Source organism: Chrysemys picta, chromosome 13 (genome assembly GCF_011386835.1).
Source record: "Chrysemys picta bellii isolate R12L10 chromosome 13, ASM1138683v2, whole genome shotgun sequence".
Taxonomy (NCBI): domain Eukaryota; kingdom Metazoa; phylum Chordata; order Testudines; family Emydidae; genus Chrysemys; species Chrysemys picta.
The window spans coordinates 51,794,071-51,818,164 of NC_088803.1; the positions used below are offsets into that span (position 1 = coordinate 51,794,071).

General features: G+C 45.2%; 1 protein-coding gene across 25 annotated transcripts in view; it reads right to left on the reverse strand.

The window, feature by feature from the left end:
* Nucleotides 1–24,094, reverse strand: part of RTEL1 (regulator of telomere elongation helicase 1) — a 98,982-nt gene that overhangs the window by 26,458 nt on the left and 48,430 nt on the right. For 20 of the 25 annotated variants that reach the window (XM_065566243.1, XM_065566253.1, XM_065566251.1 and 17 more), the window contains 8 exons: nucleotides 23,843–23,920; nucleotides 21,677–21,754; nucleotides 20,553–20,696; nucleotides 20,098–20,213; nucleotides 17,604–17,727; nucleotides 16,361–16,508; nucleotides 12,339–12,493; nucleotides 4,377–4,472 (listed from right to left, as the gene is read on the reverse strand). In XM_065566243.1, the coding sequence (XP_065422315.1) occupies nucleotides 4,377–4,472; nucleotides 12,339–12,493; nucleotides 16,361–16,508; nucleotides 17,604–17,727; nucleotides 20,098–20,213; nucleotides 20,553–20,696; nucleotides 21,677–21,754; nucleotides 23,843–23,920 (939 nt within the window). The remainder of the gene's footprint in view (nucleotides 1–4,376; nucleotides 4,473–12,338; nucleotides 12,494–16,360; nucleotides 16,509–17,603; nucleotides 17,728–20,097; nucleotides 20,214–20,552; nucleotides 20,697–21,676; nucleotides 21,755–23,842; nucleotides 23,921–24,094) is intronic. The other 5 variants (XM_065566244.1, XM_065566249.1, XM_065566248.1 and 2 more) reach the window with 1 other exon arrangement.

Sequence of the window (24,094 nt, forward strand, 5' to 3'; positions counted from 1 at the left end):
CTTCGTCACACCATCAACCTTAATTCAGCCCCCGCCGTGAATATGCATTATAATGCAGTCTTTAATTACGTGATAGCCGCCTCATTCACCACATGCCTTTCAAATGTCTGCACAAATGAGGTAGAGGTCCTACAGACAACAGTCACCTTCTCTACACAACCCTGATTCATTCCCAGAGCATTGTCAATCCCTGTGCATTAAATGAGGTAGGAATCCTGTGAAAAAAAAATACTATGTGATCATGTAATTAAAGAATGTATAGTATAAAGTATCTATGCAAGAGGGTCTAATTCAGATTTCACAAGCAACCTCAATGCGGGCATTCCTTACCAACTGATTGCTTGACTTTGAAACCTTAATGTTAATTTAATGTGGCTTTTATATGTAATTTCCTGGTTTTTTTAAACTTAAAAATTGAAAACAAAACCAAAAATTCCACCATATAGAATCACACTGACTCACACACGAGTCAACAGCAGAGTTAGGATCTTTAGACCCATAGCGCAGTCCTCTACCACTCAAGCTAATTGAAATAACTAGTAGCAGAAGGCGGCTAATATCTTCTATGGGGACATGCCTCTGGAGGGGGAAGGAGACACACTTTGCCAGTAAGTTTCACAGCTAGTTGCCAGACAGCAAAGGAATGATGAATCTCAGCAATAATGGGTTCAGTTCCAGGTTTGGTAGGGGATTGTGCTCTAGAGATAAGAAACCCTTCTGCCCCGGTCCCCTCAGCCTTTCCCTGTCCTCCTCTTCTCCTATTCCCCCTTCCCCAGTAACTGCCTCTGTACCTCGATGCTATTTCCTCTCCTGCAGGTCCTGGATGTCGACAACCTTGCTCCTATACTTCCCCACACACTCAGCTCCTGTTCTTTCCATCCTGCTCCCCACTCTCCCCCCCTTCCCCATCTGCTCTTATCATTCCTCACCTCTCCTGGGGCTCCCGCTCCTAATTCCCTTCCACCCAGGCTCCTGCCCTTGTCCCCTAGCTCTGCATCTCTTCCAACTTGTCCCTTTGTTCTTCACTACTCTGCATCTGAGTCAGGCTGTTTCTGCTAGGGTGCCAGTAGGGAAAGCAACACTGAGAACAAAGGAAAGACATCTTAGTTCCTATGCCTTGCAGCACAAAGAGTCCCTGCTAGGAGCAGCTGCAGGGAAAGTCCTGCTCAGTCTCTGTTGCCCTGTGGGGATGGTAGATGCACCATCTGGTCAGCACATAGAATCTGTGAGGAGCTGGAACCATTTTAATATAGCTAAATGTAGACATGGACATCTGGGAACAAAGAATGTAGGTCATATTTACAGGCTAGGGGACACTATCATGGGAACCAGTGACTAAAAAAAAAAGATTTGGGGGTCGTGGTGGCTAATCAGCTGCACATGAGCTTCCAGCATGATGCAGTGGCCAAAAAGGCTAATGTGATCCTTGGATACACAAACAGGGGTAGAAGTAGAGAGGTTATTTCACCTCTCTATTTGGCACTGGTGTGACCGAAGCTGGAATCCTGTGTCCAGTTCTGGTGCCCACAATTCAGGAATGATGTCCCTAGCCTCTGTTTGCCAGAAGTTGGGAATGGGCAATAGGGGATGGATCACTCGATGATTCCCTGTTCTGTTCATTCCCTCTGAAGCACCTGGCATTGGCCACTATCGGAAGACAGGATACTGGGCTAGATGGACCTTTGGTCTGACCCAGTGCGGCCTTTCTTATGATGTTGATAAATTGGAGAGGGTTTAAAGAAGAGCCATGTGAATGATTAAAGGATTAGAAAACATGCCTATCGTGATAGACTCCAGGAGTTTAATCTATTTATCTTAACAAAGAAAAGCTTACGGGGTAACTTGATTATAAGTCTATAGACTTAAGTCTATAAGTACCTACATGGGGAACAAATAGAGCTGTTAAGCGATTAAAAAAATTAATCGCGATTAATTGCATGATTAACAGAGCTGTTCAACAATAGAATACCATTTATTTAAATATTGTTAGATGTTTTCTACATTTTCAAGTATATTGATTTCTTTTACAACAGAATACGAAGTGTACAGAGCTCAACTTATCTTTATTTTTGATTACAAATGTTTGCACAGTAAAAAAAACAACAAAATATTATTTTTCAATTCGCCTAATAAAAGTACTGTAGTGCAACTGCTTTATCATGAAAGTGAATTTACAAATGTAGAATTATATACAAAAAAATAACTGAATTTAAAAATAAAACAATGTAAAACTTTAGAGCCTACAAGTCCACTCAGTCATACTTCAGCAAATCGCTCAGACAAAAGTTTGGTTACAATTTGCAGGAGATAATGCTGTCCACTTTTTGTTTACAATGTCACCTGAAAGTGAGAAGAGGCGTTCACATAGCACTGTTGTAGCCGGCATCGCAAGATATTTACGTGCCAGATGCGCTAAAGATTCATATGTCCCTTCATGCTTCAGCCACCATTCCGGAGGACACGCATCCACACTGATGATGGGTTCTGCTCGATAACGACCCAAAGCAGAGTGGACCAACACGTGTTCATTTTCATCATCTCACAAAGATGCTACCAGCAGAAAGTTGATTTTCTTTTTTGGTGGTTCAGATTCTGTAGTTTCCGTATCTGAGTGTTGCTCTTTTAAGACTTCTGAAAGCATGCGCCACACCTCATCCCTCTCAGATTTTGGACAGCCCTTCAGATTCTTAAACCTTGGGTCATTCTGTAGCTATCTTTAGAAATCTCACATTGGTACCTTCTTTGCGTTTTGTCAAATCTGCAGTGACAGCGTTCTTAAAATGAACATGCGCTGGGTCATCATCTGAGACTGCTACAACATGAAATATATTGCAGAATGCAGGTAAAACAGAACAGGAGACATACAATTCTCCCCCAAGGAGTTCAGTCACAAATTTTTTTAACGAGCATCATCAACATGTCCTCTGGAATGGTGGCCAGAGCATGAAGGGGCATATGAATAGTTAGCATATCTGGCACGTAAATACCTTGCAACGCCGTCTACAAAAGTGCCATGTGAATGCCTGTTCTCACTTTCAGGTGACGACGTAAATAAGAAGCAGGCAGCAGTATCTCACGTATATATAAACAAACCTGTTTGTCTTAGCAATTGGCTGAACTAGAAGTAGGACTGAGTGGACTTGTAGGCTCTAAAGTTTTACATTGTTTTGTTTTTGAATGCAGTTATGGAATAAAAAAAACTTCTACATTTGTAAATTACACTTTCACAATAAAGGGATTGCACTATAGTACTTGTATGAGGTGAACTGGAAAATACCAATTCTTTTGTTTATCATTTTTACAGTGCAAATATTTGTAATAAAAAATAATATAAAGTGAGCACTGTACACTTTGTATTCGGTGTTGTAATTGAACTCAAGATATTTGAAAATGTAGAAAAACATCAAAAAATATTTAATAAATGTCAGTTGGTATTCTATTGTTTAACAGTGCGATTAATCGCAATTAATTTTTTTAACCGCAATTAATTTTTTAAAATAATCGCATGAGTTAACTGTGATTAATCAACAGCCCTAGGAACAAATATTTAGTAATGGGCTCTTCAAAGTTAGCAGAAAAAGGTATAACACGATCCAGTGGCTGGAAGCTGAAGTTAGACAAATCCAGACAGGAAATAAGGCATAAATTTTTATCTATGAGAATAATTAGCTATGGGAACAATTTACCAGGGGTCACGGTGGATTCTCCATCACTGACCATTTTTAAATCAAGATTGGATATTTTTCTAAAGCATCTGCTCTAGGAATTATTTGGTGAAATTCTACAGCCAGTGCTACATAGGAAGTCAGACTAGATGATCACAATGGTCATTATTGGCCTTAGACTATGAGCATGCTCAATACAGACAGAATCTTCAGAAAATTTAGCTGACAAACCAACCTCTACTGAACTTGTGCAAACTCCGATTTTTCAGGTGCTTATAACTTGTCCAAATTTGGACATATTTTCATAGGAATGGAAAGGGCACATCTCTAACACTTGGGAGACATCCCTGCCAAATTTCAAGTCCCTGGCTCCAAAGCCTGAAGGTGCTAGAGCTTTTTTCTTCAATGGTTGTAAGATTTTGGTTTTTTACATGGGCAAAACAACTTATTTTCCCCTAATCTAATTTTTGGAAATGGGTGGACCACTGTAGCTGAAAATTCTCCCAAAAATTCAATCTGAGTCAGACACTCATCATGGAAATTTTCTGGTTTAAGTTTGGCCAAGATATAAGAAAACTGGAAATAGGGTCTTATACTGGAAACTGTTGGGCAACTTTAACTACAGATGTTGCTACATGCACCGCCTATAAAATATGTAAGATATCTGGTACAGCCTTTTTATCTCAGATAAACTGTTCAATACAAACATACCAGATTGTTGACTATTTTTATTTTCTTTCTTCCTCCTTTCTGCTCATCTGTTAACCTCTTCTCGTACTGAAGGGAGAGTGTTGATAAACGTTTTGCCTGTAAGGACAGCATTAAAAGGCTTTAGTTTATTTTGTTCCTGTCCCCTCCCCTTCTTGTCATTTTCTGTAATAAAGGTAGTTAATCCCCCACAGTGACATCACTCCAAGGAGACAAAGCAAATCATGACAAACTGTCAATGAAGCATATAAATTTGGGTTTCTGGAAAGGCACTCGCCTACTGGATGATTCAGAAGACAGTGAATGAAGCAGAGGAACAAAGAAATAAGATATGGGGCAGTTCAGAGAGGAAGAACACATTCATTTGAATGTGTGGAATGGCCTAACTAGAAAATGATGTTGGCATTACAGTGGGTGAGTGAGGCAGAGGCCACTCTTTTGTTCCTTCCTACTTCCTCCAGAGATCCTCATATCAAAGAACTATAGAAATTAGAGATAAACCTAACCTGTGGAGATTGCTCTCTGTAAGGCAATCTTATTTTTTATTTTGAAATGACCATTGTATGCAAAACGAATTCAAAATATTCCCTGTATAGACATCTTTTACAATGCAGAGAGAGAACTGGACAACTCGCTGACAAAGCACTGCAAAAGTTCACATCAAGAGAAACTGTGTTCCTTCCTTAATGGTTTAGCTTTCTTTCCCTCCCAAGGACTATTCTGTGCCCACAAAGGTTATGAGGGCAAATCTGGCCTTAAGAGAACTGAGTTTTAAGGAATACCAACAAGTCATGCCTTAATCCAGGCTATGAAGAGTCTTTATCCAGTTATATTTCCAGCGTTTCATAAAGCAGACTGTAGAGTACTGGGTCATGAATCTGCTGTGATGAAAACTGTAAGCATATGTAATTCTTAATATACTGATCCTTTTCAACATTTTGAATTTATTTTATTTATTCAGAAGACAATAGTTTATTATAAACTGAACCTTAAGGCAGATGGTTGAAAATTCAAATAAGGCTTTTTTTTAAATCTTTTTTTTTTAAATCAAAGATTGATTTAAATGTTAAAAAATAGGATTTTGATTCCCTCCCCGACCCTGAGTTCCCTCCTTTCAACAGATAAATCAGACAAGGACACTGCCTAGCATATTAAAATGCAGTCATGCAGAAACTTTACCTTTCCAAGTCAGTCAGAACAGCATTAGGTGACAATGGTAAAAACACTGATGGCAGCTCTACTCCTAGAGCTCTCACCAGTGCTAGCAGAGGGTGAGCTGCACTAGTTAAATTTTCCTTAAAATTGTGACTCTAGACAAGGTTCCAGAGGAGAATGGATGTGCTAGGGAAGTGTGGAGAGGGGTACAATATTTTAATTGCAACAGACTCTCCCTTAGTAGTATAAGCAGGGTCAAAGATAATGAAAACGCCCATCTGAGCGACACTGATGAAGCAGTGGGAAATCCCCAATTTTTAGGTCTCCACATTCCTTTTGAGAAAGCAGATATATCGAATGACTTATTTTCTCATTGCTTGCCCAAGAAAAGATTAACTTATTGAGAACGTGGCAGACGGTGCATTTTCAGGATGGTGACTAAAAAACAGTTACTCACCTTTTGTAACTGCTGTTCTTCAAGATGTGTTGCTCATGTTCATTCCATTGTAGGGATGCGTACGCCCACGTGCGCGGTCATCGAAGATTTTTGCCTTAGTGGTAGTGTAGCGGAGTGGTCACCCGCTCCTGCCCTGAGGGGTTTAAAACTGCCCTGGAGGAGGGCTGTGGAAGGGCAAGACGCCTGGGCTGATTGGGAGGAAGCAGGCTCAGCGGGGGCCATGCCCCAATGAGGGCCCAGCTAGCCCTATAAAGGCTTGAGCCAGGAGCTCAAGCAGAAGGAGTCTCACTCTGACTGGAGAGAGAGACAGGCCTGGCTGCAGTGAACTCACCGGGGACCTAGAGTGAGACAGGGCTGGGGAAAGGCCTTGGGGGCTGGGAAGCCCTAGGCCAGCAACTCCCCAGGCTGCAGGGCCTAGTCCTAGGCCCATATAGGTATTGGGGTTGCAGAGGGGCAACCTGAGGGTGGGTAAAGGCAGCCAGTCCAAAGCCCTTGTTGCCTGTGATGATTGGCTGATAGACTGCAATCCACCCCAGGGCGCAGGGGCTAGACGGTGACTGGCAGGAGCCACGACTGAGGCGATGTGGGGATAGGGGGTGGGGGTTCCACCGGGTGGGGAGTCCCAGAGAGAGTGGGGCACTGCCAGGGGGCAGCACCCAAGCCAAGGGCACCAGGGTCCGGGAGGGACACGGGGGCCAACAGCAAGCTGATCACTGGCCTGCAGAGGGCACTCCTGGGTCAAAGAGCTAATTCCCGAGGACAACCAGCAGGAAGCGCTGCAGGGGTGAGTCTGCGCTGTGCTACAGGTATCCATAGGGCTGGCTGTGTTGTCCCCTTGAGTGCCATGCTCATGCACTGGTATATCAGGCGTTGATGGCCCTACGCCCTTTCTATTCCTTCTTGCCGACAACTCCAACAGAGGGGCAGGAGAGCAGGTAATGGAACAGACATGAGCAACACATCTCAAAGAATAGTTACAAAAAAGTAAGTAACCGTTTTTTCTTCTTTGAGCACTTGCTTATGTTGATTCCATTGTAGGTGACTCACAAGCAGAATTCTCAGAGGTGGGCTCGGAGTTCACAACCTCGCAGATTGTAGCACTGCTCTGCCGAAGCCAGCATCTTCTCGAGCTTGCTGGGTCAGTATGTAATGCAATGCGAACGTGTAGACGGACGACCAGGTCGCGGCCTGACGGATCTCGTGGATCAGCGCCTGTGCCAGGAAGGCTGCCGATGACGCCTGAGCCAGCTCATAGCAGTGGTGGATACAGGCTGTGATCCAGGACGAGCTTCTTAGTGGACACTGGGTGACCTTTCATCCTATCTGCCATGAACAGCTGTGTCAACTTACAGAACGGCTTTGTTCTATTTATGTAGAAAGCCAGCACCCTTCTGATGTCCAGGGTGTGTAGACTCCACTTCTCATCTGATGCATGAAGCTTAGGACAAAGGACTGGTAGATATATATCCTGGCCAGTATGAAACTAGGTCATGACCTCAGTCAAAAACACCAGGTGCAGCTGAAGAAGTTGTAGTCCTTGAACACAACCATATAGGGCGGTTCTGAAGTGAGCATCCTGATCTCTGATACCCTACAGGCCAACGTTATAGCGACCAAAAAAGAAACCTTCCAGGAGAAGAGTAGGAGGGAGCAGGAGCCAAGGGTTCGAAGGGGGGACCCATGAGCCTGGACAGCACGAGATTCAGGTCCCACAGTGGGACCGGCTCCCGGACGTGTGGGTAGAGGCCCTCCAGCCCTTTCAAGAACCACACCGTCATGGGGTGGGCAAAGAGGGACCTGCCCTGAACCGGGGGATGTAACGCCAAGATGGCTGCCAAGTGGACCTTGACAGAAGAGCAGGACAACCCTTGAAGCTTAAGATGCAGCAAGTAGTCCACCAGGATGTCCTGCAGCGAAGTCTGCTCGTTCCGAAAGCACCGTTCCGAGGCCCAATACTCGAACCTTTTCCATTTTGCCAGGTAGGTTGCCCTGGTCGAGGGTTTCCTGATGTCAAGAAAAACTTGCTGAACAGGAGCCAAACAAGCTTTTTCATCCACGCTCAGCCATGCAACTGCCAAGCAGTGCCGCCAGGTTCAGATGCAGCAAGTTGCCTTGGTTCTGCGACAGCTGCTCTGGTTGAAGCAGTGGAAGAGGGGCAGCTACCGAAAGATCCAACAGCATGCCGAACCAGTATTGACGGGGCCATGAGGATAACTCTCGCCCTGTCCAGCTTGACTTTCACCAGGACCCTGTTGATCAATGGTACCAGTGGAAAGGCATACGTGAAACCCCTGGATGGAGCGGAACTGGTGGCACTTCCTGTTCTGCCTGGACGCAAACATGTCCACCTGGGGAGTTCTCCACCTTTGGAAAATTACATGGACCACCTCCGGATGGAGGGACCACTCGTGGCAAGACGAGAAGGTCCCGCTGAGGCGATCTGCTAGGATGTTCTTGGAGCCAGGTAGATGGGTGGTGATCAGATGAATTGCATGCCACACACAGAAGTTCCGAAGGCTGAGCGCTTCCTGACACAGGGCTGAGGATCTGGCCCCACCTGCCTGTTGATGTAATACATCGCAGTGGTATTGTCCGTGAGGACCTGCACAACCTTGCCCTTTAGTTGGGGCAAGAACACCTGGCGGGCCAGGTGAACCGCTCTGAATTCCCTGATATTGATATGAAGGGCTAGATCGTCCTATAGCTCTGGGTGCCGAGTTCGCCCAAGTGGGCTCCACAGGCCAGATTCGAGGTGTTGGAGACCAGAGTCAGCGACAGGAATGGCGATGCAAAGGGGACCCCCTGCAGCACCGACTTGGGGTCCAGCCACCAATTCAGGGACAAAAGAGCCAGTCATCAAGGTATGGAAACAGGTGTCCCCCCTTTCCTCCCCCCCCCCAATGCCTCAGGTAAGCAGCCACCAGCACCATGCACTTCGTGAACACCCTCAGGGCCGAAGAGAGGCCAAAGGGTAGCGTCGTGAACTGGAAATGGTGCCCTCCTACTACAAAACGGAGGAAACACCTGTGCCCCGGGAATATAGAAATAAGCGTTTTTCAAGTCGAGAGCGGCATACCAGTCTCACGGATCCAGGGAAGGAATGATGGAGGCCAGGGAGACCATGCGAAACTTCAACTTCTTGAGAGACTTGTTGAGGCGGCACAGGTCCAGGATGGGTCTGAGGCCCCCTTTCGGGATTAGGAAGTACCAGAAATAGAACCCCTTTCCTTTCATGTTCCGAGGAACCTCCTTCACAGCCGCCAGACACAGAAGGTTGGCGACCTCCCGAACAAGGAGTTGCTCGTCAGAAGGGTCCCTGAAGAGGGACGGGAAAGTGGGGATGGGAGGGGGGAAGAGGAGGAGGATTTGCAGGGTATAGCCCCAAGCTATTATGTCCAGGACCCAACAGTCCGACGTAACCCGCAAGCAGGCCAAGAGGTAGGGAAAAAGGAGGTTGAGGAAAAGCAGCAGCAGATCCGAGGAATTGGCTTGGGCATCGCTCTTGATCGCGCCATCAAAATGGGCGCTTCTGCCCTGCCGAATGTTTAGCTTGGCTAGGCTGCGCAGGTGAGCGGGAGGCAGAAGGGCAGCAACGACCAAATGTAGTGTCCCTGTCCCTTCTCCTGACAGGTCCAGAATGAGATTGCCACGACCTTGGTGGTGGGGGCAGCTGGAACAGCTTACTGCAGCATGTGTGCCCAGCGAACGGAGGGTGTCTTTGGTGTCTTTCACCCCATGCAGCCTCGCATCCGTTTGATCAGAAAACAGACTGTTCCCATCAAAAGGAAGGTCTTGAATGGAGGTCTGCATCTCCTGGGAGAGCCCAGCAGTTTGAAGTCAGGAGCTGTGCGTCATCAGCACCATGGATGCCACCACCCCGGACGCCAAGTCCGCCACATCCCACGCAATCTGCAGGGCACAGAGGGCCGCTGAAGTGCCCTCCTGCACCAGGGTGATGAATTCCTGGGCCCAATAGATGGACCAGCACCTCCCTCTTGGCGAGCTGCATCGAGATGACAGCGACCGTGACCATGGAGCTGGTGACCAACAATAAGTCCCCACTGATCTCAACGATGGCACTGGCAACCGGCCGTATGGAGGTGGAGAGCGCACCATCATCTCGAGGGATCAGTGGCACTCCACCGCTCTCTAGGGAGCCTTGTCGACTGGCTTGCCCTCTTGGGGATCCTTAGCCGAGATCTGTGCTCCTTCGACACCTGGGCTCTTGAAGGCATTGGTGCTGGCAGGGGAGTCGGTCCAGTCCCACTTGCAGGAGTCGGAGAAGGACCTTTCAGTGGGCTGACGGCCCCGACCGGAGAGGGCCAACTGCGGGGGTCCAGGGTAGGCAGGCAGCTTGGGGCAGGCTCTTTGCTTACTACTAACTGGCCCTTTTTTGTCAGCGCCAGGGAGCCATGCTTCTTAGCCCTCTTCTGGAACCAGCGACGCAGAGCGGTGACAAGTGGGCCCCAGTGCTGGTGGCGCACTTTGCACCAATGCTGAGGTGTTGGGAGACTCATGGCGGGACAGCTCAGACGCTGGGCAGACTCCATAAGGAGGGCTCTGAGCCTGATGCGTCTCTCCTTTTGCATGCAAGGCCGAAAGTTTTTAACAAATCTGGCACCTCTCTAATGTGTGCTTCCCCAGGCACTTGAGACAGCTACCGTGGGGGTCGCTAACAGGCATAGGCCTGTTACAGGATTCACAGGGCTTAAAGCCCGGAGACCAGGGCATGCCCCGCTGGGACCAAAGTCCGCACTGGGACCTAACTACTAACACTAACTACTGCAAACAAACAAGTACTTAACACTAAAAATAACTCTGTAGACAGCCTAAAGGCACAAAGTCCACGGTAAGAAAACCAAAAGTCCTTGATGAGCAAGGAAAGGCGCTCTGACTGACCACCACGGGCGGTAAGAAGGAATTGAGAGGGCATAGGACCGGGCAGCACCTGATATATCAGTGCATGAGCGCAGCACTCAAGGGGGGGCGGGGGGTGACACAACCGGCCCTATGGATACCGCTAAGGCAAAAATCTCTGATGACCGCGCACGTGGGTGTGTGCACATCTACAATGGAATCGATATGAGCAAGCACTCCCAGAAGAAAATATTTGCATATTCAGCAGGGTACTAATACAATCCTGCCTGCTTGTGTATGATTGCTGAATATTTACTGTGTCATTCACCAAGATCTTTGTTCAGAGTTGTTTTTCAGATTTAAATTTAGAAGAGAAAAATACCCTCAAGCTATGTTGGGTTTAAGAACCGGCCATTGATGTTCTTCTCTTTCATAACTGCAATTCTCATTGCCTAGTGATGCTCAAAGCTGTGCGAGTTTGAGCAGGATAAACACAACGACTCTATGGCTTTTTAATTAACGTGATTTAAGTAATGCTGTGTTACAGAATGAGAAATAAGGATACAGCCAGTAATGAATCAATCTGGTTCAGTTGAAGGGGGCTTATCCCCCCGACTGGCAAATGGCACCCCATATTGAACAGCTCTGTGCACAAGAAATAACCCTGAAAGCAATATTTCATAAGAGACATCTCAGTGTTAAAGAAAACTGATTAGCAGGAACAGTAAAATTATTCCTTCGTGTAATGGAGTCAGGGGCCATATTGAGACAGGAAACCAGGCTACTCCAACGTAACTCCATTACTAATTGCAAAAAATTCATTTCTGGAACAGCAGGAGGAAACCAGCCTGATCAGAAATGTATCATTTCACTTAGACCTCCCAGTTAGAGACTATTCTCTCTCTAGAAGAGGTCTAAGGAAAAGCAGTAGCATAGAAGACGCTTACTAACCCTACTGTGCAATGGCATTGCAGGGCTTCTGTGGCTCAATGATAAGGTACTTCTATCTGTGCAGTGTGGGCTCTGAGAGCCACAGAGTCCACTTCCCATTTGAATGCTGCTCTACATGCAGATAAAAATTCAAAAGGAGTTCCAGTTTCCCTGTAATACATCTTCACATTCCAACAGCTACAGTGAATGTCCACCATGAGGTTCTGCATATATAGCAACCTCTTTTTGAGGACTCCTCAGCCCTAAAAGTATAATGCTAACTTCTGGCAGTCCGTCTCTCACCTATAGCAGTGATAACTTCATTATTAGCACCAATGTGAATGTGTAGGTCACATACTAGAAGGTGGCAGGGTGCCCTTCTCCAAAGAGAAGCTATTACTCAAGCTCATCCCGAGACCTTTCTTGTTAATGGTGGTGAATTACAAGGTATTTTTTGGAAGGGAGTTGGATCCAGTGCCCATAAGTTGTCAACCAAACATTTAATTTTAGGATCAGTAGTTCAAATCAAACCTACATACAGCTCTTCTGTACGTGATCACCAGTACCTTTTCCTCTCCTGGCAAGCGGTCTTCTTCTGCCCCTTCACTGCTCTTCTCATTGTGCTCCAATGCATCCAGGAGCCCAATGGGCTGCCTCCTTGATGAGATCAGCTCTTGATCGTACTCCACACACAGGCTGGTTGCCCCATCCCCCAGCAGCCCTACAACATTAAGACAGAATGTAAACAGACCTGTTACTTACCCTGCAGTAACTGTGGTTTTCCAAGATGTAGGCAGTCAGGGTGGATCCTGCAATAGGTGAGCACATGCCTTACATGCACAAGACTCTCTCTCTCTGACAGAGACTGACTAGTGGTGTCCATTGGAGCTGTATATGGGAACTATGTCTCCTCATGCTCTTATATGAGGGCATAAAACATGAGGCAGCTGCAATCCTCCCTGAGTTCCCTTGCAATTCAAAGCCTGTGTTGCCGAGGAACCTGAAAAGGAGGGATGAAGGGCAGGTCATGGGATGCAAAGGGAATGCCATGGGATTTCAAAGAACCAGAAAAGTTAATGAGTTGCTCTACACAGTTGCCTTGCAGAACTCAGACTAGCACATTCCTCAAGCAGACAGATATTGCTGCCTGCGCTCTGGTGAAATGTGCCTTGATGTTCAGTTGCTTGCTTGAGGACAGGGAGAATGTATGGCCTTGGTGATGGTGAGGAGCATAACTTCCTTAGGGCTGATGCTGACGTATAAGCTGCTTTCAGTACTGGAGTCTGTGCCGATGGATAGCTCACCACTGACAATGGGCCTGGTTCAGCCTGAGCCTCATCCCACAAGGACAGGATTGACACCAATGGTATGGCCATCATTGCCAGGAGAATCTGATCTCTCTCTCCATCCCTCGATACTGTGAGTGGCTTGGAAGGCTTTTCCCCAGAGGTCCTGCTGTGCCTGTCTGTGTGGGAGGGCTTTAAGCTTCTGCTCCAGTACTCAAAGTGGCCACTTCCAGTGCTTGACTTCAGTGTTTGAGATGTTGGTGCCAGCTTTGTCGTCAAAGCAGAGGTCAACTTTGGTGCTGGTGCTCGGTGACAGGCCTTTTCTTGGTGGCGTATTCTCCATGGTAGACTGTCACCTGTCTGATTGATGGGGTGCTAAATGATGCTGGTTTGTTCAGTAGGAAGCTTCTGGAGGTTGCCTCTGGATCTGAAGTCTGGGCCCAGAAGGTGGAGTTTCAACCTCACATCTCATGATTTGCAAGGTGTCCAGACTAAGCACCCTCAGCACCTGCTCAGAACATGAGATTCTCCCAAGCAGAAAATGACATTTACTGTGCCTGTCCTTAACGGGAATTAGTCCATCGCAGGATGGACAGGGTTAGAAGCCTGCAGATTTTGAATCCACCGCTACAGAAACACAGTACGGTGGGGCTGAGGTGGGGGAAGGGGAGGGTTGGACAGAGCATCTGTAAGGGGTGTCTGAGAAGAGGTGTTTGGTTCTATCATAGTAATCAGTCCACAGTGGTTGAAATTGAAGATGAGAAGTGGTTTTGAAGATTTTCAGAACCAGAAGTAATTTTTCCTGACTTAAGAACTAGTGGGTCAAACACTCACTGGTTTCCATCTCACTGTTATGGGCGGTAAGAGGGAAGTGAAGCAGCGTGGCAGTCACCCTGCCCTTTATGCCCTTCTATGGAATATGAGGCAGCTCAGTGGAACCCCTGTGCAGCTCTGACAGACACTGCTGGTCAAAACATATCTGGTCCCTACAGTGGGATCAACACTGACACATACTTCAAGAAGAAATTTACATACCTCCTCCTCCTCTTACATGCCTGGCGACATGCCAATGTTTCCAATAACTCTGATGGATTCTACAGGATTTCCTACCAAACATCCCTGCTAACCTCCATGTGGCAACCCAGTAGTATGTGCTGGTTTCTCTCATCCTTTGTCTCTCTTGCAGTGGAACCGCACTGAACAACTGAGTCAACAAAAGTCAGTTTAGCTGATCTTTTCCAACTTGGCGACTTTATACGTGTAATTCTGATTTCTGTATTTCAAGGATGGTCTGGGAAAAGCTTGAATAAACTCAAAACAGTTTACACCGAGTGATCTTCAGAAATCTTACTGCCACTCTTACTATCAAAGTTATTTGTGTTTAAACACTGTGGGTCTCTGAATCGCCCTCAGAGCCCAATTCCTGCAGTGACGTCCGTGTAATTAACTTTTGACATGGCACAAGACTAATATCAACACACATACTTTCTGTGGTGTTACAGAAGACTATTTTTTTTTAACTTGTTAAAGTGAGACTATGAGCTACTATTAGCCACGTATACTACTCTACTAGACAATCACCTCACTGAGCTTATGAAGTGCTTATCATTACATGTACCAAACTGACATCTTATTGCCATTTATTCAAGCTGCCTGTCCATGAAATATATTCTCATCCTTTAGGGCCTAGTTGTGTCTGTCTGTAGATACTTTAACCCTACAGTTCCAGGTTCTGGCAACATCAGCTTGATGCTTCTAAAAAGGCATTCTCCCCACACACAAAAAATCACCTATTCCTCTTTAGCTTGTGAGACTACCTACCTTTGTGTGTCAGTTACTAAGTAGAGTAGCAAAATATTTTTACTTCTGGCAAAACAATCAGACAAAGTTGTATGCAGAGTTGTTGTAGCCATGCTGGTCCCAGTATATTAGAAAAACAAGGTGGGTGAGGTAATGTCTTTTACTGGACCAACTTCTGTTGGTGAGAGAAAAACTTTTGAGATTACACAGTGGCCTGAAGAAGAGCTCTGTGTAATCTCAAAAGGCTGTCTCTCCCTCCAACAGAAGTTGGTCCAATAAAAGGTATTACCTCACCCATCTTGTCTCTCTAATCAGAAAGTATCAGGAAAGCAAGATTAATTTCTAAGAACACCAATTGGCTTGGAGACCATATCTATTGTGCAATGAAACACTGTCAAATTCAGGAATGGCAGGTAGCCCACAACAGAACAGTCTGTTCTAGTTTCTTTGGCATGAAAAATATTTTACCTTCGACATCAGTTAAGCTCAATTTTTAGGTCATTGGTTCACTTGATGTCAATGCCCTCGTTTTGTTTTCTGAGCTGTAGCAATGTACAGGAGGCTATTATTGAACAAAATGGGAGATGGGGTATGTAGCTAACAGCATTTAGCCTCTTTATTAGGAGGATTTCAAATACTTTACAAAGGTGAATAAATCACCACCCCCATTTTGTAGATGGAAAAATGGAGGCAGGGTGTCAGATAGCAAGCGTGTGGCAGAGCCAGGATCAGAACCCAAGCCTTCTGACTTCTCGTCGCCTATTCTCATCAGCAGACTACGCTGCCTTCCAGAATAGTCAGCCTTTGTCAGAATTCAAGTCATACCAAATATATCCATGATGAAATTCAACTTGTTGAAGCCCCAGATGCTCAAGGCTGTTCAAAAACACCAAAATATTTCCTGTGGGGTAACTCTCTGACATTCCCGCCACCTGGACATCTCAGCGGCCAGCCAGATTTTCTTTTTTGTCAATTCCATTTTAGAACCCTTAAAAGAAACATCCTCAGATACCTGTACCAATGGAGCGGGGGATGGCATGTGTTTAGTCACAGTGAAAGCTGAGTCATACAGCTAGAAAATTTGAGATGTTTGGAGTTTTTAAATGCAAATAAAAGACTATTTCCTGTCTGCCTGGTTGCCTCCTCTCTCTACCCCCATCTGCTGCCCCCTTTCCATGCATCCCCAGTCTGCTGTCATCTCATGCACCTTGGTACCCAACCCACTCCATACCCATCAGTCTCTTCCTTCCAGTCTTTCCATTCTCCCATGTGGTTCCCCAGTCCTCTACGGTTAGTCTATATCCCTTTTGATTCTTGGCCCTCCTCGGTTTAACCCTTCCTGGATTCTTGCCCCTCTGCATTTCCTAGTCTCCCTGCTCCACCTCTGGCTTGGCCCAGAATTTTTGGATTAAAAAAAAAAAAATCTTCAGTGTATGTATTTTCCTATAACATAAGGAAGACACAATTGTAAACAATATAGAAATGCAAACACCCAGACTTACCCATTCGCTTCCTCTTCAAACTAGGAACATGGTCATCTAAATTCTTGGCTTTTGTCCTGGAGAGGGGCTGCTCAGATGACGTGGATGATGTCGGGTCCCCTTCACATATGGTGCTAGGGCAGGAGCTCCGTGTTGGGGGTGGGGGCATCTGCACAAAGACTGGAAAATGTTATACTAGGCAAACACTACTGTTCCACTTCAAAGGCTGAACGTTTTTCAATGAAAGAACCCAAGAGCAAAGCTGAAGATAAACTAAATTTTGATCGTGAATTTTGAGAGGTCTGAACACATATGCACCTGAGATGCAACTGAATAATTAGAAATTAGCATGGGCAGATTAATTGGAGATGGGGAGGTTCAGCACAGAAAGACGCAGGTGGAACAGAGGGATCATGCAGCTGTAAAGGGATGTCAGAGTGGGAAGCATCACACAAAATCTTGATGATGTTCTCTCTGCAATGCAGCCCCTTCTGATACAGATGCACTATCCTTTGGCCCCCCTTTACAATGAGACCGTTCTCTTTTGAAACCCCCTAAGTGCATGAGAATTATAAACTCAATTTCAGGCTCACACCTCTCTCACACACAGATACTGACACAAAGTACCCTGCCACCTTTATTCTGTATTCTTTTGACAGCACCATCTTAGTCCTCAACTTCAAAATCCTTTTGTCTATCAGCCGTGCCTCCCTATAGCATGAAAACTGTATTGTACTAGTGAATCAAAGAGCTCCCTAATGCCAAGGCAGAAGCCAAAGTATTAAAGATGTCCTAGTACCAAATGGGCAAATGATAGGATGATTTCTGGCCTGTGCTATTAACCGCTGCTGCTTCTCATTTTACATACCAGCCAGCTTGGACGTAAAGAATTTGAGAGTCTGATCAATTTTTCCATGTCCTCTCCATGTGGGTGACGAGGGGAGTTTTAGGAAATATATATCATCAGTTTCACTCCCTCATTTTATATACCAGACCAAACCAACTTGTGTTTAGGGGCAGGCTGGATGAGAGGAAGACAAGAGAAGAGTCTTTTCCTTTGAAATCTAGCCCAAAAGGCCCTGTAGCTTGGTGACACATTCCCTGGGAGGGATGACCCTCAGAATCCCCCAGTGCAGCTCAGAGTCTTGAGTAAAGGAGATCACTTAAGAATGATGAGACTCTCTGCCCAGCCCTCCTATGGCTGAGTGCGCCTAGTCCCTGACACCCTTGGACAAAAACTCCTCCTTTGTCTGACAATACCTACGATTTTTTGAGCAATACGGAAGAACTGGGAGACCTCTCTGACTGCATGCCCGAAGTTGTTGTAAACCTTGACATAAGGGCGGACCCAGGAGGGCAGCTGGGATCTTACATCATTGTTCACGAACCTGTGGAGAATTGGAAAATAGGAGAAAAATCCCTCAAATAGCTCCACTAAATTAATCTCTCAGCAGAAGGCAGCTTTCAACATCTCACCTGAGGAGCTGGAACAGGGACGAGAGTGAAGTCTTAAGCGCGTATGTAGATACTGTCCTCAACATGACAAATTCAATTTCATAGTAAGACTATGCCCCTACTCCTGGGAACGCCAAGTAAGGAACCAAGGAGCTAAGCCAGAACAGTAAGAACAAGCAGCTGGGTAAGAACACAAAAAAACCTGGGATTGATCTTTGTGCCCAGGAGACCAAGAGTTAGCTGGAGCCAGGGTGTTTGTGTCTATCACTACACCTCTGTACTGGACTGCAACACTCCTGCTAGGCACCAGTTATATCATACTATCCAAAACTGACTGGCAGCTGCATAAGGTAGAAAAATGCTCATTAGAGATTGGGCTGAAACCACCAAATTTATTCCTACTTGTGAACACAGACCAGGATTCGTGCCCAGATGTCCAGAAACGAAAGGCTCATTCTAAACCAGTCGTTCTCAAACTTTTGTATTGGTGACCCCTTTCACACAGCAAGCCTTTGAGTGCAACCCTCCTTATAAATTAAAATCCCCTTTTTTATGTTTAAGACTATTATAAATGCTGGAAGTGAAGCGGGGTTTGGGGGTGGAGGCTGACAGTTTGCAACTCCCCACGTAATAACATCACAACCTCCTGAGGGGTCACAGGAGCCAGTTTGATAAGCTCTGTTCTAGACCATTAGTTCTCTGGGTCACCTATCCCATCATCATTAATATCAATCTTGAGATAGTTTATTTTTAAATGAAACTTTATTGTATCCAGAGGTTTCTGGGGGCTAAGTCAGAAATAAACAAAGGAAGAAGCTGTAGGTAGTGCAGAGACCAGATGAAAGGCCTGAGAAACAAAACATTATGGGAAAATGAAAATAACCAGCTTTCTTCAGAAACTGAATGGGAACCATGCAAAGTACAAAGTGGTGATTCAGACTCATTCTCAGGAAAACAAGGAGGCTATGGCATGCTCAGAAGGTTCACGGCATAGCTACCAACACGCAGAATGGTCCAACAAAACTCCTACTCAAGCGGACATGTTTCATGGCAATGGCAGGAATTCACTCGTTTCCCAGAAAAAGGATTCTGGTTAGAAATACAAGTGAGACCATTTTTAGATTTTCTGGCAATATGTAATTTCTTCCTGCACTTCCCTTCAAAACTGCAATTACCGTTCACTGCCTTCTCAAACTTAGTGCGGAGCAGGACTGGAACCTCTGTATTCACGTAACTTGCATTAGCGTTTCAGGAAGTTCTAACTCCTGGCATGAAAAGATTATGTGACAGACCCAGACCAGTGGGATACAGGAGTCTGGTAGAGGGCAAATATACTGGTCACTGGATGAGTAGTTTTCTGTTCCCTGAGTGACCAGAGCAGGGGCTGCACTAGAGTAATCAGGAACCTGCTAGAACCAGTTCAGGCAGGCAGGCTAATTAGGACACCTGGAGCCAATTAAGAAGCTGCTAGAATCAATTAAGGCAGGCTAATCAGGGCACCTGGGTTTTAAAAAAGGAGCTCACTTCAGTTTGTGGTGCAAGTGTGAGGAGCTGGGAGCAAGAGGCACAAGGAGCTGAGAGTGAGAGGGTGTGCTGCTGGAGGACTGAGGAGCACAAGCGTTATCAGACACCAGGAGGAAGGTCCTGTGGTGAGAATAAGGAAGGTGTTTGGAGGAGGCCATGGGGAAGTAGCCCAGGGAGTTGTAGCTGTCATGCAGCTGTTACAGGAGGCACTATAGACAGCTGCAGTCCACAGGGCCCTGGGCTGGAACCCGGAGTAGAGGGCGGGCCCGGGTTCCCCCCAAACCTCCCAATTGACCTGGACTGTGGGTTCTTCCAGAGGGGAAGGTCTCTGGGCTGTTCCCCAACCCACATGGTGAATCTCTGAGGCAAGAAAATCCGCCAATAAGCGCAGGACCCACCAAGATAGAGGAGGAATTTTGTCACACTATATTAAAAAAAGATATATACCTACACACACACACACATAAATAATCAAATAATCACTGACAGCTTATTCTGCATCTGCTAATACTACTACCAGCCTTACGGAGGGAATGGGGAGAGAGATGATTTTGGGAAAGGAGAGCAGAGGATGAACATGAACGTTATTTTCACTTATCAGGGAGAATGATACCTAGGTCGTTGTTGATCACTAATGAACTGTAGCCTTCTTCAACCAGTCATAGTAATGCACTTATACATACAGGTAGTTTGTGTGTGAGTGTGTGAGTGAGAGAGAGAGAGAGAAATGTTGACAGGTATATCATTTATAGCCGATTCTATTCAACACAAGAATTCACCTGTGGTCACAAAGGAAAATGGCACCATAGTCCTGGCGATGTCTGATAACCCTGCCGATGGCCTGGTTCACAGCCCGGGAAGCCTGCTGCCGGTACCACTCACGCCCGGATAAATACTAAAAAGAAGTGGAAAAAATGATTACTAATCTGAACGGTCACTGCTGTTCTTTGAGATGTGTTGCACATGTTCAGTCTACATCAGGTGTGTATGCACCCTGTGCACACACATGTGAAGTGAAACAGACACGTGCAATCACTTGAAGAATTTAACATTGCAGCACAACCCAGCAGGAGGTGGGGTGTGGGAGAGGGGTGTCAAATTCGTATGGTCTGATAGAGCAGTTTTGCTTACTGTGGTCCCACAGAGATGGCAAGAAAAACCATATGCTGGAGAGAGAAACTATGAGACAATGGACTGGCAAAAAAGCATCTGCGAAAAAGTTCCCCAATCTTACCTGTGCCCCTGAACCTTGTCTTTTCATTTCATCCAGGAATTGCATCTTTAAAACGACTCTTGGCTCCATGCGAGGGGGAAATGGAAGCCCAGTGATAACAACACCTCGTCCGTTCACGTCTGCAAAGTCCAAGCCTTCGCTGGCCTGAAGATGAACAGTGCTTTCAATCACTAACAGGGAATTAAGTGACATTTCAGAGCAGTTCAGGGGTTGTGGCCTCTCTGCCTTAAATTACACATCTAACAATTGTAGTTTGAGAGTAGTGGAAACAAACAGTTTGAACTGGATTCCTTACTTTTATTGCCAGGGTTTTAATCCCAGTGTTTTCCTACTACTAGGCCTTGACCGAGTAACACATCAGCCAAAGTGTGTAAGGAGAGGTTTCTCCGCTTCTCTCTTATTTCTATGGTTTCTGAGATAGTAAGCATTTCAAAATCTTCTTGATTTCCAGGCTGTGTTGCCAGCACACCAATTGCTAATTATACATTTCATGCCTGAACTTTCCATACACCAGAGGATGACCATTAATAACATCTATTTACAAAGTGTGCTCCTCTTCTGGGGCACCTCCCTCACCATTCAAAACAAATACAACCATTTCAAGAGGATCAAATTAATTTCTAAAAATAGGAAAGCATGACCATAAAACCACCAAAACTGGCAGAAGGGCTCCAGCGCAGGCACTGGGTTTGAACTAACTTTAGTTCATCTTTTGAAATTGCACAACATTTCAGACAGTTGTTTCCTTATAATGTTAGGCTGACAGAAACATTTGTCAAGTCTTGCCTAATACAGTCTCTCTCATACAGTAATACAGCTCCTCTGTGAGCAACCAACAGAAAATGTAGGAAAGCATGAAGCCAGTCCCTTTTGAGATTATGCACGTATCACTAGTAAAACCATGAATGACAGACCTGTGCACTTAAAATAGAGTTGGAAAAACTATGCAGTCTGCATTTGCTCCTTTATTTTACTAGGGCTTTTTTATGCATGTGATTATATATAGATACACAAACACACACATTTCTCTTTGCTAAAAATAGTATCTGGAAGAGCTACAGTCTTCCAAACTCAATGCAAAAAGCAGCTTGCTCTCAAGAATGACAAACTCTGTTCTACATTACCTTTCCCCGACACACTGCCAAGAAAGTAGCTCCGCTAGACTTGGGACAGACAATCTTATCATAATATGCATCCATGATCTACAAGACAAACAGGTTAGGTAAGAGGAAGGGGGAGAAAACCTCCTTTACACACAAACACACACACACACACACACACACACACACCATAACAAGTTTGACTCACATACTAAGACTCAAGATGTAGTTAACTAGGCTTAGTGTCAGTTTCCTTACTGGAGTATAACTATGGATGTTAGAAATATTTGCTTTCCAAAACCCCCTTATTACAAAGAATCCCACAGATCTTCTGACATAACATTGTGATATCACCTATCTCTGAAGGAAAAACAAAGAACTTATCATGCAGTACTCTTATGACTCCACACTGGCAAAAAAGGAAAACAGAAAGCAATTTGAGGTTATCATTTACTCTAATCATTGTCAAGGAGAAGAGGCTGGAATTCAGTAGAAGAGAAAAAGGTGGGAAAAGTGTGGGGAATAGGTTGATCTAGCCACATCACTCAGAGCTGTGAAAAATTTCACACCCTGTGTGACGTAGTGAGGTCAACCTAACCCCCACAGTAAACAAAGGCTAGGTTGATGCAAGAATTCTTCTTCTGACCTAGCTACCACCTTTCAAGGAGGTGGATTTAAGACAGCGATGGAAAAGTGTAACAATAATTTAGTCAGGAACCTCGTCACATGTTACAGGCTAATTGCCTCAGAAGAGGCAATGATTCAGTGAAAATTGGTACAAACTCTACCTAGCAGCTTCCTGGGTTACCAAAAGGTTTTTTCCTCTACACGTTAAGCTGTTGTATGAAACTTTTGTTATCTTTTTAGCAGAGAAATACTTCTCTGAAACCCTCTGTAATCTAATCTTGTTTCTAAATTAGGTCACTTCCATCTAATTTTGTAATTGTTTCTTTTCAATAAACAATTTAAACAGTAAAGAATATTGTACACCATCAGCCAAGGATGTGCACATAACCAGGAAGTTGTCCTCTCTTTCCCGTCTTGACAAATGGCCAGTCCATGAGTTTAACAGCTGTTTTGTTTTCTATAAACCATTTACGATGCAAGCAGCACATGCCAGAACTGCAAAGAAGCCTCCTCTTCCCTTACAACTACTGAATACCAGTATCTTCCAGCAGTGCAGTCCCAAGAAACACTATCTAAACAAAGATGTGCCAAGGACAGACAGACACACACAATAGTATTTATATGGAAAAGTGGCAGGAGTTACCCTTCCCTCTACTAGAGTTCATTGCCTTCTCTCTGGTTGCTTCTAAACCATCTCTGCTTTGTGTGTGCACGCACGAGCCTTGGAAATGCATCAGGTTTTTTTTTTTAAGATTCCAATGGAAAGATACACTTCAGAGCCCCTTTATACCCAAACCAAATGGCTTCCCATCCCACTGGAAATTACTGGGTTCAGTACTGGCATAGAAGAAAAGGAATATGCCATAGGAAAGATGTTCCAGTTGAGTTCCTTCTACAAAGGCAGACTCTGATGGTGCCCCTGATTAAAATAATTGAGCCCCGGGGCAAAAGTTAGTGTTGCCCAGCCAAGTTAAAAGCATTCTGAATAAAAAATACACTTCACAGTTGCATAGAAAATTTTCATAATCAAAAACAAACTGCAACAAGTTGGAGGGAAATGGCCTGCAGACTATCCAAGAGTTGGATTTCCAATGCTGACTGCTGCACTCAAAGACTGAGCTAAGCTTTTCTACCCTATCCTTCACCATGGTATCTAATCAGGGTGACCAGATAGCAACTGTAAAAAACAGGACAGGGGATAGGGTGGGGGAGGTAATAGGCGCCTATATAAGAAAAAGTCCCCAAAAATGGGACTGTCCCTTTAAAAAATGGGACATCTGGTCACCCTATGTCTAAACATATGGTACTAATATCCGAAGCGCAGGCAGATTTCAAACCATGACTATATTAGTGTTCAGTGCATTCTCGTCAGGAGAATGGAGCATGAGGGAAGGCAGAAAGGAGAAGGGAAGAGTTGTATTTGAAGAGCCCTTAGAGCTCTCTTGGTTTTAACTCACCAACATGCAGTTCTGTAGTCACTGCTGCAAACACATCTTCGGAGAAGTATTTAAGCATAAAAAGGAGAACTTATCAAACGAGACAGACACAACACAAATGACCAACCTCTGTGAAGGTTCCTTTATTCCTTGGTTCCACAAACATTGGTTTCACCTCTTCTATTCTTTTAGCAAAGTCATGCTCCTATTAAACAGAGAGCAAATAAGTCAGAAGTACATATGAGAAAGGAAGCCACAGGTGGTGGTAACTACATGCTCCCCATCACCTATTCGTCTCTTGCCAGCCAGAGTTGGCGGCAGGGGCATGCAGCTACCAATGGTAGGGAAATGAGCTGGGTCCAGGCAGCAGTTCCAACAC